The sequence below is a fragment of the Emys orbicularis genome, chromosome 8 (genome assembly GCF_028017835.1).
Source record: "Emys orbicularis isolate rEmyOrb1 chromosome 8, rEmyOrb1.hap1, whole genome shotgun sequence".
NCBI lineage: Eukaryota > Metazoa > Chordata > Testudines > Emydidae > Emys > Emys orbicularis.
Genome location: NC_088690.1, coordinates 82,812,048 through 82,825,315, shown reverse-complemented (window position 1 = coordinate 82,825,315; position 13,268 = coordinate 82,812,048). Strand labels below are relative to the sequence as shown.

Sequence of the window (13,268 nt, the reverse complement as noted above, 5' to 3'; positions counted from 1 at the left end):
CACATAAATTTATCATCCTGAACCTCTGCCCTTAAGCTCATTTAAACTGTGGTGCCAATATTGTGTTCAGGGGATTCTCTGGAAAGCAGGTGATTTTGTACAACTATCTCTTATAAGAATATCTTTACAAGAACACTTAAATTATAAGAACACTTTTTGATTGGAACACATTTGAACCATTTGCCGTGCTTTCTGTACATCAAAATATAATCCTTTTTTTCCTTTGCTTTCTACTTTTCCATTCTTTTCTTTTGTCCCTTTCTTTGAACAGAAAAGCAAGGCAGCTAAACATTCTCATTGAATAGTGCCACAAAGGCAGACTGACATAAATGGCTGTGTCAAAAAACAAGTTATTTTGTGGTTTATCCTATTTCAGCCTGTACCTACTAGACAATTCTTTTGTGTATTTGAAAATTAATTTAAGAAAACAAACACTTCTCTTTGTAGCTACTATGAACGTTGACAAAACGAACAAGCTGACCAGGCAGATTGCAGAATTGCTGTCACTGGAGATATTCAAGGCTAGGCTTGACAGTCATCTGTCAAGAATGAGTTGGGGACAACTGCAGTAATTTAGTCATGCTGTAGAGGTACGTACTGGGTGGTTCCTTCCATCCCAGGTGTCCAATCCATTGAAGTCAATGGCAGCTTTATCTGCATAAAAAGTGTATGATTATGCCCAAATGATTCTCTGATTGCTTTTCTGAGAACTAATCTCAGTCTGTTCTTTTCAATAGCGGTAGTGGTGCTACTCACAAAAGCAATGGGGATAATTATTACACAGTTTTACTACCGTAGTCAACACAGTCACCCAATGATTCTAGAAAGATAGATTGAAGCCTGTCACTGAGGCTGAAACAGAGCCAGCTGAGGAGCTTTGCAGTAATTCAGTTTCCAACAATGTGGTAACAGAATAAAAATGAAGAACAAATGTTGCAGAATGGTCTGCATTTCACTTTACAATGCTGCACCCTTCCGGAATACTCAGATACATAATCTTCAACAAGGCTTTTGTCAAATGAGGGCAGACTCTATTTTTGTTGTGTTTGTGGAGGAAGATATCTTCCTCCTTAGAGGTTCCAGAAAATTAGCAGAACTACTCCATGAAGATTTCACCACTACATACCCTGAGCTATCTCCATGGCCCTAGAAGGATCTCTTTGGCAGTAGGTCATCCAGCTACAACGTGCACCTCTCTTGTTCACTCCCTGCATCTTTCTGTAAAGACTCAGGCCCCAAATCATGAGCCCAGGCCCTGCCCATCTTCTTTTGCACTAGAGCCATGCTGTTCCTGCTGCCTGGGGACCTTCTGCAAATGTGAAAGGAAGTGCCAGTGATAAGGATTAAATACTGCTAATGTATATGGCCTGAGTTTAAAAATGTGCAATTATCTTATTTGCATTTTATTGGTAATTATGAAAGCAAATTGTGTGCAGTTAAATAAGTTTTGCAAGTGCTATTGCATGTAGCTGTTTTTAATCTTATTTTAAATGCACAAGGGATTGACTAATTATATGCAACATATTCTTAAAAGCTAGAAACCGTCTCTAACTATTGTGTTAGTTTCAAAAAGAGTTCTGAAATGTATTCTCAGCAAATATGCTCCAAGTCTGAGCCAGTGGTTTAAACTTGGTGACATTCTGAACCCTGTAAAATGGTATATAAATGTTTTGCACATGTTAGTTTGACATTTTTAATAGTAAGGTGCCTGATCCTGCCACTGTTACTCATGTGTTGCAATTGCAGACTTGTCCCATTGAAGTCTGAAATGTAATGCACAATTTGCATTCCTAAATCACATGAGTAATGGTTGCAAGACAGAGCCGGTGATTGGACTGATAACATATAAAGCATTAATGTGGATCATGGACTTTTACTTTCTGTATTGGTAATACCAGAAGGGAAAGCAATAATTCTAAAACTTCTTCTGCCATTTCTTCAAACATGTTCTAGTTAATGATTTTAATATGGTGTGTATATAGTACATACATGGGTCCGAATTTGCAGCCAGAGAGAATGAAGGTCCCAGCTAACCTGCAGAATGTTTACAGCACAGGTGGTGGAAGTGCAAACTTCTTCACACTGCCCTGACAATGTGCCTTATTTCTGTTCTTAAGACACCACCCTAAGAAGTGAGAGGGGCGCTCAGTTTCCATGTTTTTTCATATGTCCTGTCAATTAGTGCCGTTTGTAACCATGCTCTTTTCTTTTTTTTGTTTTTGTTTTTTGTCACATAGCAACTTGCCCCCTTTTAACTGGATTGAAACCACCAACTCATAGGCCATGTGATGTCTACTTTCTGACACCTTGGATCTGAACCAAAATTATGGTTCAGATGGGTGGACAACATAGATAAGCCCTAACTGAGCCGATGCTTTGTAAGCTCAGTGCTAATTAATGCCAAAATGTAAAGACATTTGCTTGCTCTTTAGTGGCTCAAGTCTATAAAACAGTAGAGAGAATATGATTTTGCAAACATTTTTTTAAATATTTCAAAGGAAGATTTTCAGTAACAAAGATTAAAAGAAAGTAAACAGCCATGTCTGACTTTTTGATAAATTACTTAACAAAATAGTTTTTTTAATATTAAAGTACACCATACCCTTCACTGAGGGCTCTGGCTTTTTCCAGGTCTTGAATTACATTCAAAAGGACTTTAATCTTCTCCTGGTTTGAGTGCAAAGATTCCTCTATGGACTGGAGCCTGCCTTGTAGGGCACATAGTTCGCCATGAGCCAAGTGAATTTGATTAATGTCTCTAATCTCTTTGTTGGTTTCTGGTTTAATTTCATTCCCTGGAAGATGGGACTTTATGTGAAAGTCTTCTAAATAATTGCTATACTCTGGAGCATATGACCGTGTAGAAGTTTTATCCATTTCAGTGTGACACGAGGGAATAGATTTTGACTCATTACTGCTGGTCAATGACGTTATTCCATGATTATCATTAGTCAGCACCATACAGTCAGAATCTGTTTCAGGCTCTGTTAGCTGTTGATGATCTCTAAGAAAGCAGTGTGATGAACTCTGATTCGACAGAGGTGATAATGGAGTGTTTTCATTAGTGCTAGTGTCTTTAGTGGATACAGGTAACTCCAAAACACTTTTTGCTTCACAAGAGTCATAATGTGGATTAATTTCATTGCAGTTCCTGGTATTGTTTAAGCAGGAGGGAGATTTTCCTGATTTGGATGGCAGTGTATAGTTTTCATTGGATTGCCTCATAGTAGTAGGAGAACGTACTGAATCATTTAAATCCATGGCCATGTCTGAAGCATAAACGGAAGCACTGTTGTCCTGTGGAGAAGTCAGATGTATGTATTCAGGCACCTGTGTATAAACAGTTGCCTTTTCCAGTATTGCGGAAGTATCTGAGTCTGAGTGGATAGGCCCATTGCTTTGTGCTTTACACTCTCTTTGAAATAACGGATTGGATGTCTTGGCTCTTCTAGATCCATCTTCCAAATGTTTAGTTATTCTTAAATAAGAGAGGTCCAAAGACATGTCTTGTTCAGAAAGATTGCCGTTGACTTGGACAGAGCATTCAGGTTCGGTTGGCATTTCCATTAAAGACTTACTTGTTGTCAGTTTTTTCTTTTTAAAAACTGGAAAGTGCTTCCTAAGGCTGGGAGAAGTTTGAATAGCAATATTCCGATGCCCCTTCTGAGCCCTTGGGAAAGAGAGAGAATAGTTTGGCAGGTTATGGTGCCTAGATATTTGTGCCTTTCCAATCATGAGCGTTGTGTCTTTGGCAGGTTTAGTGTCCATTTCAGTGACACCAATCGGCTTCTTGTTTGTACCATCATCTTTGAATCGGACTTGCTGAGATTTGCTCCTGCGGTGGTGTGGCTGCCTCATAAAATCAACTGAATCCAGGCTATTCCGTTTGAGTAATACAGGGCGCATTTTCTTGTTTTGCTGGGCCATTGAATCGCAGTTTGAGGCCTGCAAGTAATAAGTTTCTCTGCGACCCATTTCATTAGGCCATTCTAACAGCATCTGGTGGTTATGCCCCAGATGCAAATGAAGACTTTAACTATTGATTAGGAAACTAATTATTTTCATTCTGTTGGTTTTTATTTATATTTCTAGGTAATCTATTCTGTTTGAGATAGTCTTTCAATTTTTCCTCACATTTACCAATATTATTTTGTTACAGAGAAAATTACTAATTAGACCAATCACCAAGATAAACTAAATAATTTAAATATCCAATCAAAGGAGAGCATTAATGGACAGAGAATTTGGAATTCTTAACATTTACATTCTGAAACTAATCTTGATTTCTCTTACAACAAAAATATAAATTACAGTAGTCAAGGTATGTTAACTGTTAACTATTGCAAAGATAAATTAGTCAACCACTTTTTCTAATGCCTACTTAGGTAACAGTTAACCCTCCGCAAGAGATTCAAGTTTTGAACTGTGGACCACTTAAATATTTCTTATTTGCATAGAATGTAAATAATATGCATAATAACTGTCTTGGGCAATTGCTTTCCTGATGCATATCTTTGCTGTAGGAATATACCCATTAATATCAAACAGAAATTCTTCCTGCAGTGGTGGTGTTTTTTCTTCTTGTCCCATCTTTCTACTTTAGCAGCTGAAACTAATCTCCTCAAATAGCCAAACAAAGCCAGTGGCTTGTGACCAAGCAAATGTATAGCATCAAACAGGATTCAGTAATTGATGTATGGTCCTTGCTCTAATTCATGCAAGTACAAGACTGAGCATGTCTGAAGGACTGTATCATTCAGATGAGATCTGTAAACACTTTGGCCCCAGGAGAGTGGTCCAGACCAGATAGTCAGCATTTGCAGAATAGCAGACAAGTGTTTTCTGAAAATAAAAAGACAACAGTTGCAATTGAACACTGTTGAATACCATTGAAAAGTCTGTTGAATACTATTATTTCTTCCTGCTGTCTATAAATATTTTTTCATCTGCAGTACTCATGTGAACATTTTAGTGGGATGTCTTAAATGGGAAACTGAAAGATGATATTTCAACTTTGTGAAGCACATAGATATTTATCTACTGTGAAATAGCTGAACACAACCAAATGTATTTTCAGAATATTTATTCAATAAAACAGTTTTATTTCCTTTGGCGGTGTGCTCAGGATTGCACATTTATGCTAGGTATGGATCTGAACCTGAAATTGCAGATATGGACCTCCAAGGACTTTGGAGAAATCCAGTTCCAGATCTGAAATTGACTGCTTGAGCTCATTATGTTTGCAATGGCCAGAAGCTGGAAAATGCACACGAAAGCTCTTCAACTTAGAGCAAGTTAGGGTTCAAATCTAATTCTGGAACTCTATTTTGCAACTCAGGTGCATTCTAAAATATAGTTGTGTGCATATGTATATAGCCTGGGATCCACCAGAGAGGGTGATGGTGGATCAAGTTAAATGTTGCAAGTGGAGCCTTTTGTAGGCTTGTGAAATTTCTCTCCTGTGAAGTATAAAATGATTTGTATTTATAAATAAAGTATGCCTCATATACACATAAGTCTCTCTTCCAAGAAATGTGCCTACATTTGTCTGTTCTATTAAGCTACATTTTATCACTTTTCTTTCCAGTCTCATAAAATATCTATAAACATTTTGGTTATACAGTAAGCCTTACCTTGCTGAAAAATTGTTAATAGTGCAATCATAAGCAGAAAACAATGTATCTGTTATAAATAGAGATATCAGTTTACTATGCACAGAAGTGTTATAACCTTGGGGAAAATCCTTTTTCTGCAGCCATGAAATAAATTGCCAGCTATTATCAAAAAGGTTTACTTCACACTATTAACCCTTTCTCAGCTACACTTTCACCACTGGGCTATGGTATCTGCCTGGAATCCACAACATTCCAAGCTTGGCAGAAAATTTACTACAGCCACTATATTAGTTGTGACAATAATTTATCACAAAAATAACATTTTCCTTTTCTTTCCCCAACAGTATTCAGAGTCAGATGAAACAAGTAATGAACTTTACAAAACTGAAGGCGAGGCTTGGCTTTTGTCAGTTCTAGACCAGTGATAGTTTTAAAATTTGCTTTCACTCAAGCTGCCAGGGCTGAAATTGTATGTTGATATATACCAGGTTCATGTCAAGAACATCATACTTCACCCTGGCAGCATGTGTACATGCATACTGTACACTCTCTTTATTCACCCACATACTGAGCAAATTTCAAACATCAGGAAGGCTGAAGTGAGATCATTTTATTGTACATCCTGCTCTTAAATAATAGTTTCTATCCTCATCTCTGCACATCAGGACACAAATCTCAGGAATCTATTGGCTTTGCACATTGTTCATGATAAAGCTACTGGAAAAAACAGTTCTGGACACGTTAAGGGAGAGCTGTTCTGAACCTTTATTTTGGAATTTAATATCTTAAACCACATTGGGTTAGTACTTTCTGTTCAAATTGTCAAAATACTCATGTTTGTTGTAGAAAAGCCATTTGAAAACAATTAAAATAGAATGCTACTGTTAATGTTTTGGTAAAGGAAATTTAAACTCTGTTAAAATGGATTACATTTTAAAACTTCATCTTTATAAGCACTTACTAGGCTAAACCTGTTTGAATGTGAGCCATGATTCCTTGGTTCTGTTAACAAGCCAGTAGAAGATCTAATACATTAATTCCTCAGGAACCCTCAAGGGCTAATTTTTAAAAGGGCTGGAGCTCAGTCTCCCTTTTGTGGACACAGTCTTCACTCTCAAACTGAGGGCAAAGATCAGAATACTTGAGCTATCTGATTTATGCCTGTAATCAAGTGGTTTGACAAGAAAATGTCTGGAATCCAGGTACAAATTCTGCCACTGTGAATTATACTTGACAACAGGAGAGCTCTCCATCTTCACCATTCATATTCTGTGTCTGAGCTTCTCCATCTATAAAATGGGGAAAATAATACTTATACAATATGACAGAAGATAATGTCTGATCTAATATTAAAAGGGAGGTGTGTGGCAACCCTACTCCAATTATCGTGCTGCTGTAGAGATTGTCTCAACCTTAGCTATTTTGACACTATATTTAACAGTTATTATGATGTACTTGCATAAATATAATGGCTTCTTGACATCTGTGTGAGTTCTTACTCTCAAAAGTAAGCTTGTATAGAGCACATGTGTGTGAATATACATGCCATGTGGTGGTGATGTCATGTGATAAAATAAATTTATCACGTGCCTTTGGTCACATATTTATTTCCACCCTCTCTCTTCTGAATTTTCCAATCTTTTATGTGGCTTTTGATAGCTACCCATTCCCCCCCCCTCCACCTCCCCCCAAAAAATGACCTGTCAGAGAAATGTTTCCTTCTTGCTCCTAAATGTGAATCCCTACCAAAAAACCCCAATTAAACGAAGGAAAATACATTGGCCCAAGGCCTGAGATGTGCAGTATACAATCCTGAACCAGTGACCAGTTTAAAATCCAAAACAACCTAAACTTTAAACTGAGCTTTAAATTTTTATTCTGTTAAAATATGGCATATGCAGACTACATGATGGTGTGCTGTGATACAGTCTGCTAAAGCCAGAAGTAATCGATTACTTCAGGATAAGGAATAAAGGCTTATACAATGTAAACTATAGAACCTAGGGCTAGCCAGCTTTACTCATGTGAAAAATTAAATGAGATATTTAATGATCCTAATTGTTAAAGGGCTTGTTCTTATGTCTCATGTGAGATGAGCCTTTAGCTGTGTCTCCTAAGAACATGATGGAGGTAGTGCTAACGTGGATTGGAGTTCCATCTGCTGACTCATTAGCATGACTTCCTGTGTCACCTAAGTACTGCCCATGCTTAATGTTTAGCTTATGAGAACTTATGAGAGAGTGCAATAGGGTGTGTCACAAGATGCAAGGGACACTATTTGGTCCTTGGTGATCAAAAGGTTAACTTGAGTGTTACTTATCTCCCCTAGGAGAGGGGCTATAAGAGTAGCTGCTCAAGAGAAAGGGGGAAGGAATACATTTGGGAAAGTCAATCCCCACCATAGCTCACAAAGGTAGGTTTAACCTTTGAGGGCAAAATACCTTGCTGGTTGTCCTTTTTATTCCCTGCTAACTCTCTCCACCAATTTAGTATATTTCTCAGCTATTGGGTGCCGTCGGATGACAGATACAAGAAAGTCTGCTGCCTGATGTGCCCCGCTAGTACAGAGATGTACACTCTGATGTTAATTTTTGCTAATGTAATTTTAGTCTTTCATTCTGTATAGATCATTACAAAAATGAAAACATTTTTTTAGGAAGAGTTTTATATAACATTACTTATAATATTACTGGAATGGGTTACTTCGGGAGGTGGTGGAATCTCCTTCCTTAGAGGTTTTTAAGGTTAGGCTTGACAAAGCCCTGGCTGGGATGATTTAGTTGGGGATTGGTCCTGCTTTGAGCAGGGGGTTAGACTAGATGACCTTCTGAGGTCCCTTCCAACCTTGATATTCTATGATATTCTATGATTCTACTTCACTGCAGGGGGAAAAAAGAAAAACTCTGTTCCATAGGGCCAACATCAGAGAAAAAAAAGATTGCATTAGTTCTAAATTTCTTTGTGTTATGGTAGCAGCTAGAAGCTTGCATCATGGCCCCTTCGTGCACTATACCCACACTCTCACAATGCATACACTCTCTTATGTACATGCGCACATGTATATACACGTATACACATGCTTGTGTACACACATGCACCAAATCTCTGCTGAAATAAAGGTAAAACTATAATGTCCAGCTTTGAAATCTCCCATCTTCCACCAGTTAATGATTTTATTTATTTCAGTTCCTGTTCATAAATAATCTTTAGTTGCACATACACGCCAAATCTTGCAGTAGCATTACCCACTTCCTGTACCCATCTGCTATGCTTGCAGGCAGTTGGGCTGTTTTAAAGTTATTATTTTACGAAGAAATTGAAATGGGAGCAGTAAAGGTAGAGCTTTTTAGGTTGTCAGCAGAGCACAGCACTTGTGCTAGAGGAGAAAGCTATGTCAGACAGGGCCGGTTCCAGGCACCAGCCCACCAAGCTGGTGCTTGGGGCGGCACCTGGAGGGAGGCGGCGACTGGGCTCGCCGCCGGGGAGAGCGGAGCCGCGGCGGGCTCGCCGCCCTCCCCCCGGCGCTGCCTCTGGCCGCCGGGGAGAGCGGAGCCCCGGCCGGGCTCGCCGCCCTCCCCCCGGCGCTGCCTCTGGCCCCGGGGGAGAGCGGAGCCCCGGCGGGGCTCGCCGCCCTCCCCCCGGCGCTCTGGCCGCTGGGGCTCTGCTCTCCCGGCGGGGCTCGCCGCCCTCCCCTGGGGGGGGGGGCGGCGGGAGGCTTTTTTGCCTGGGGCGGCAAAAAAGCCAGAGCCGGCCCTGATGTCAGATGGCAGTTATTCACACTGATTTGTACCTGAATCTATGAGAAGCCACATGATGTGGGTACTGTTTAATCTAGCTCTGAATGTTCTACTGCCTTTGTAATATTTGGGCTTTGTTACATTGTTTATAATAATCAGAGTTATGAAGTCAATGAGAGTTTTGCTTATGTAAAGATCACAGATTTGGGTCCTAACCTGTAGTAGAAAATTATTTATTTTAAAAATCTTTCTTTCTCATTGTTTTATCTTCTCTGTACTGTCTTTCCTTTTCTCCCACCTCCATAATGGATGGAGTTGCCATCTATCATGTACAGAAATGGTATAGTGATAAAGCTGTGGAAATGTCATACATTCCTTATTCTGGCTTTATATACAGAGAGGCTCAAGACGCAAATGAGATCCTGATCTGGATTTCGACCTCCCCAAAATTCAGGAGGTGTTTGAATCTAAATTTAAAAGCTAGTTTAATACTGCCAGAAGTGGTCCATCAAAACATGTTCTGGACAAGCATGGTCCAAACCAAAGTGTATAATATCTCTTCTTCTTCCCAGTAATAAAGCAATATTTTGACGCTTTTGCACTATATTTCACGTGCTGAATGGAACATAAATCATTCTCACTGGCTATTTTATAGAAATGTGCTATTTGTACCAAATTAAACCAGATCACGCATAACAAAATCCATACAGCCACTTTTACATTTTAATCTTTTAATAACAATAATGACTTTGGTGTAAGGCATTTTCTGGGGATTAATGACTGCCAAGGGTTTAATGACCTTCTAACTTGCCTCAGGCCATCAGCTCTCCTCTTCTCCCTCATTTCCTGGCCAGCCATTCATTAATCCTCAGGAAATGCCTTGTGCTTCAATCGTTATTGCTTAATTAGCACAGTGGCTCTGTTCCAGTGTCTTCATGCAGTAGTCACTGAAGCAAATGGCCAGTTTGATGGCTAATGGTTATTGTTAATCTCTGTATTAATAACAGCTGTTTATTTCATACTCTCCTTGTCATTGAATATAGAAATCTCATTTCCATATTTTATTTTTAATCAGTGTATTTTACAGTTGTTCGTGTTCATAACCTATATTCTATCTTGTTGGAGTGCTGGAGAATATTTCATCAAGTTAAATGCTCAGTAATTCACAAGAATTCCCTATTTGCTATGTGCAGAGATTTGTCTTGTGTTTGATTCTGTTTTAAGGGAACCTGTACTGGTTATTGGATGCAGTTATAGGGAATAGGAGTCCTTTTTGTTTCTGTACTTATCAATATTGAACTTTGTGTCCTGTATATTCATGTGAAACTGAGTGTGTAGGTGGTGCAGTTTATTCTTGTTTAATTCACCAATGCACGTAGTTTCTGTGTATCTAAGATCATGTTTTATAATGTATGTTGTCATGACTACAGGGCTTGTTGTACCTCTGATCCTTGTTCTGGTCTCTCTGAGGCCTTTCTGAGGGTGGAATCACAAGATTCACCCACTCTTAGACTGGGTCACAGCTTATATAGCGCCCTGGACTGTGATTTCTCTGCAAGTTAGGCTGAATTTGGCCCTGGAAGTTCTTTACATGGAGAGTCTGTGATGAACAGTATATACAATGATCAGACAGCCTCCTCCAAGCAAAGCATTGTTTTAATACCACAGTAGGAGCAGAGCAGAACATGTGAGAGAGGGAAAAAATAAAAAAATGATTTTTAAAACCACAATAGGCCTACATATATGCCTCTTACTTTGAAACTTGCCATGCCCTGGCATAGACCCTAGGCAGGTCCCTTTTTACTCCAGAGCAGAAGTTCCCAAACTATGGTATGTGAGCTTCTTGGAAGTGGTTTGTTCTTTCCCTTTAAGGGCAGTGGGGCCTGAGGCCAGTGAACCTCTGTTCAATGACATGGCCCCTTTAAAGCAGTGGTTCTCAACCTTTCCAGACTCCTGTACCCCTAATGCCCTGCTTGCCACCCCCTAATGCCAGCCCGGCACTTGCAAGCCCCTTAAACCCATCCCGCAATCCCCAGGTTGGGAAGCATTGATCTAGATGCATTGACATAAAAGTAAATGGCTCTAGCATCGTCCCTTAAGTGGTGGTGGATGAGCAACTATCTGAAGCCATTGTTCTCTTCCGTGCCTGCCTCTAGCTAGACAAGGTGGGGGAGGTATTATCTTTTAATGGACAAACTTCTGTTGGTGAGAGAGACAAGCTTTTGAGTTTACATAGAGCTCTTCTTCAGGTCTGGGAAAGAGAGTCAGAGCTAAATGCGAGACCGAACAGATAGTTTAGCACAAGTAGTTAGCACATATTTTAAGAGACAACTCAAGGTGAACTGGCTGTAGGAAGACTGTTGATTTACCCCAGAGAAAACATGGGTGAGGTAATATCTTCTATTGGATCAACTTCTGTTGATGAAAGAGACAAGCTTTTGAGCTTACACAGAGCTCTTTGGTAGTTCTGTGTAAGCTCAAAACTTGTCTCTTTGTTGGTGAAAGTTGCTCCAATACAAGATATTACCTCATCCACCTTGTCTCTCTAATATCCTGGGGTCAACATGGCTACAACTAAGGAAGATATTAATTTACTCCATACACTCACTCAGTAAACACATAATTAATCAATAATTAAAATAAATTGGCAAAGTGTTTCCTTTTCTTTGTATAATGTTTGTTTTTGTGGTGTTATAGTAAACAGTAATCTAAGTAATATGCACAGGCGCTGACTTTCCAATGGGGGGGGGGGATGCTCGAACCCGGCTCTGCCCCAGGCCCTGCCCCCACTCCACCCCTTCCACGAAGACCCTGCCCCCACCCTGCCCTGCCTCTTCCTTCCCCCTCCCCCAAGCGCACCGCATCCTCGCTCTTCCACCTCTCCCCCCCTAGAGCCTCCCGCACGCCTCAAAACAGCTGATTGCGGAGGGGGGGAGGCACAGGGAGGGGGGGAGGCACTGATCAGTGGAGCCTGCTGGCGGGCAGGAGACACTGGGGGGAGGGGGAGATTCCGATGGGGGGCTGCCAGTGGGTGCTCAGAACCCACTATTTTTTCCTAGTGGGTGCTCCAGCCCCGGACCACCCATGGAGTCGGTGTCTATGCTAATATGTCTTTTGGTTACTATGTGGAAGCACCAAAACTTGGAATCATTAAATATGTACTATAGTAACTATTCTAAGTGCAGCTCTTGATTAAAGTTGTAACTCCGTTGGTTTCAGAGGTATTATACAGATATAACTTTGAGTGATTTTGGCCTCTAGACACTCTTTGATAAACAAATGTAATTCCCAGTTGTATTAATATCAGTGATGTTCAAAGCAGAGGGGAGAAGATACCTATCGATATATAATTTTAAAAAGAATTTTAGAAAGCAGAACATATTTGTTTAGACAATCATGTTGTAATACATACTGTATATATTACGTCCATTTAAATTATTATGAAAAAGGACATGCTTTTAGTCAAAGATCATGCTAGCTATTTAATGCACTTTTTCCCCCCGCATACCTTGCCTTCAATCAAGTTTTCTGTGCATGTGTGTGTTGATTACACTGAGGGCATTTATAGTTATAATTCTGATATTCTCAAGACTGGGTTGAGAATGTATGTTTGGCCATGTATTCATATTTCTGAAAGAGCAATAGATTTCTATATAAACCAAAACCTTGGATTTATGCTCAATAAAATATATTATTTTAAAATAGGTATTTTTGTCCTTACTATGCTACAACATTAATTGGCCTCTGTTAGATTTTCTGTATTCATTCAGCATCACATTCATTCAGCATCCCCTCTCAGCCAATAATACTGGTAGTGCTAATAGTGGCAGTTATCAAAGATAAATGCAAGCAGATGTTTTGCACAGTTTTTGTAATTCCTTCCCTCTCCAACATTTGTTTGCTTAGTATATTTCTG

General features: G+C 39.7%; 2 protein-coding genes across 2 annotated transcripts in view; one reads left to right on the top strand and one right to left on the bottom strand.

Moving 5' to 3' along the window:
* INSYN2B (inhibitory synaptic factor family member 2B) overlaps positions 1–3,999 on the bottom strand; it is a 30,011-nt gene extending 26,012 nt beyond the window's left edge. Inside the window, exon 1 of the mRNA XM_065410089.1 lies at positions 2,603–3,999. Within this exon, the coding sequence (XP_065266161.1) occupies positions 2,603–3,999 (1,397 nt within the window). The remainder of the gene's footprint in view (positions 1–2,602) is intronic.
* DOCK2 (dedicator of cytokinesis 2) overlaps positions 1–13,268 on the top strand; it is a 500,992-nt gene that overhangs the window by 266,870 nt on the left and 220,854 nt on the right. The window lies entirely within an intron of this gene.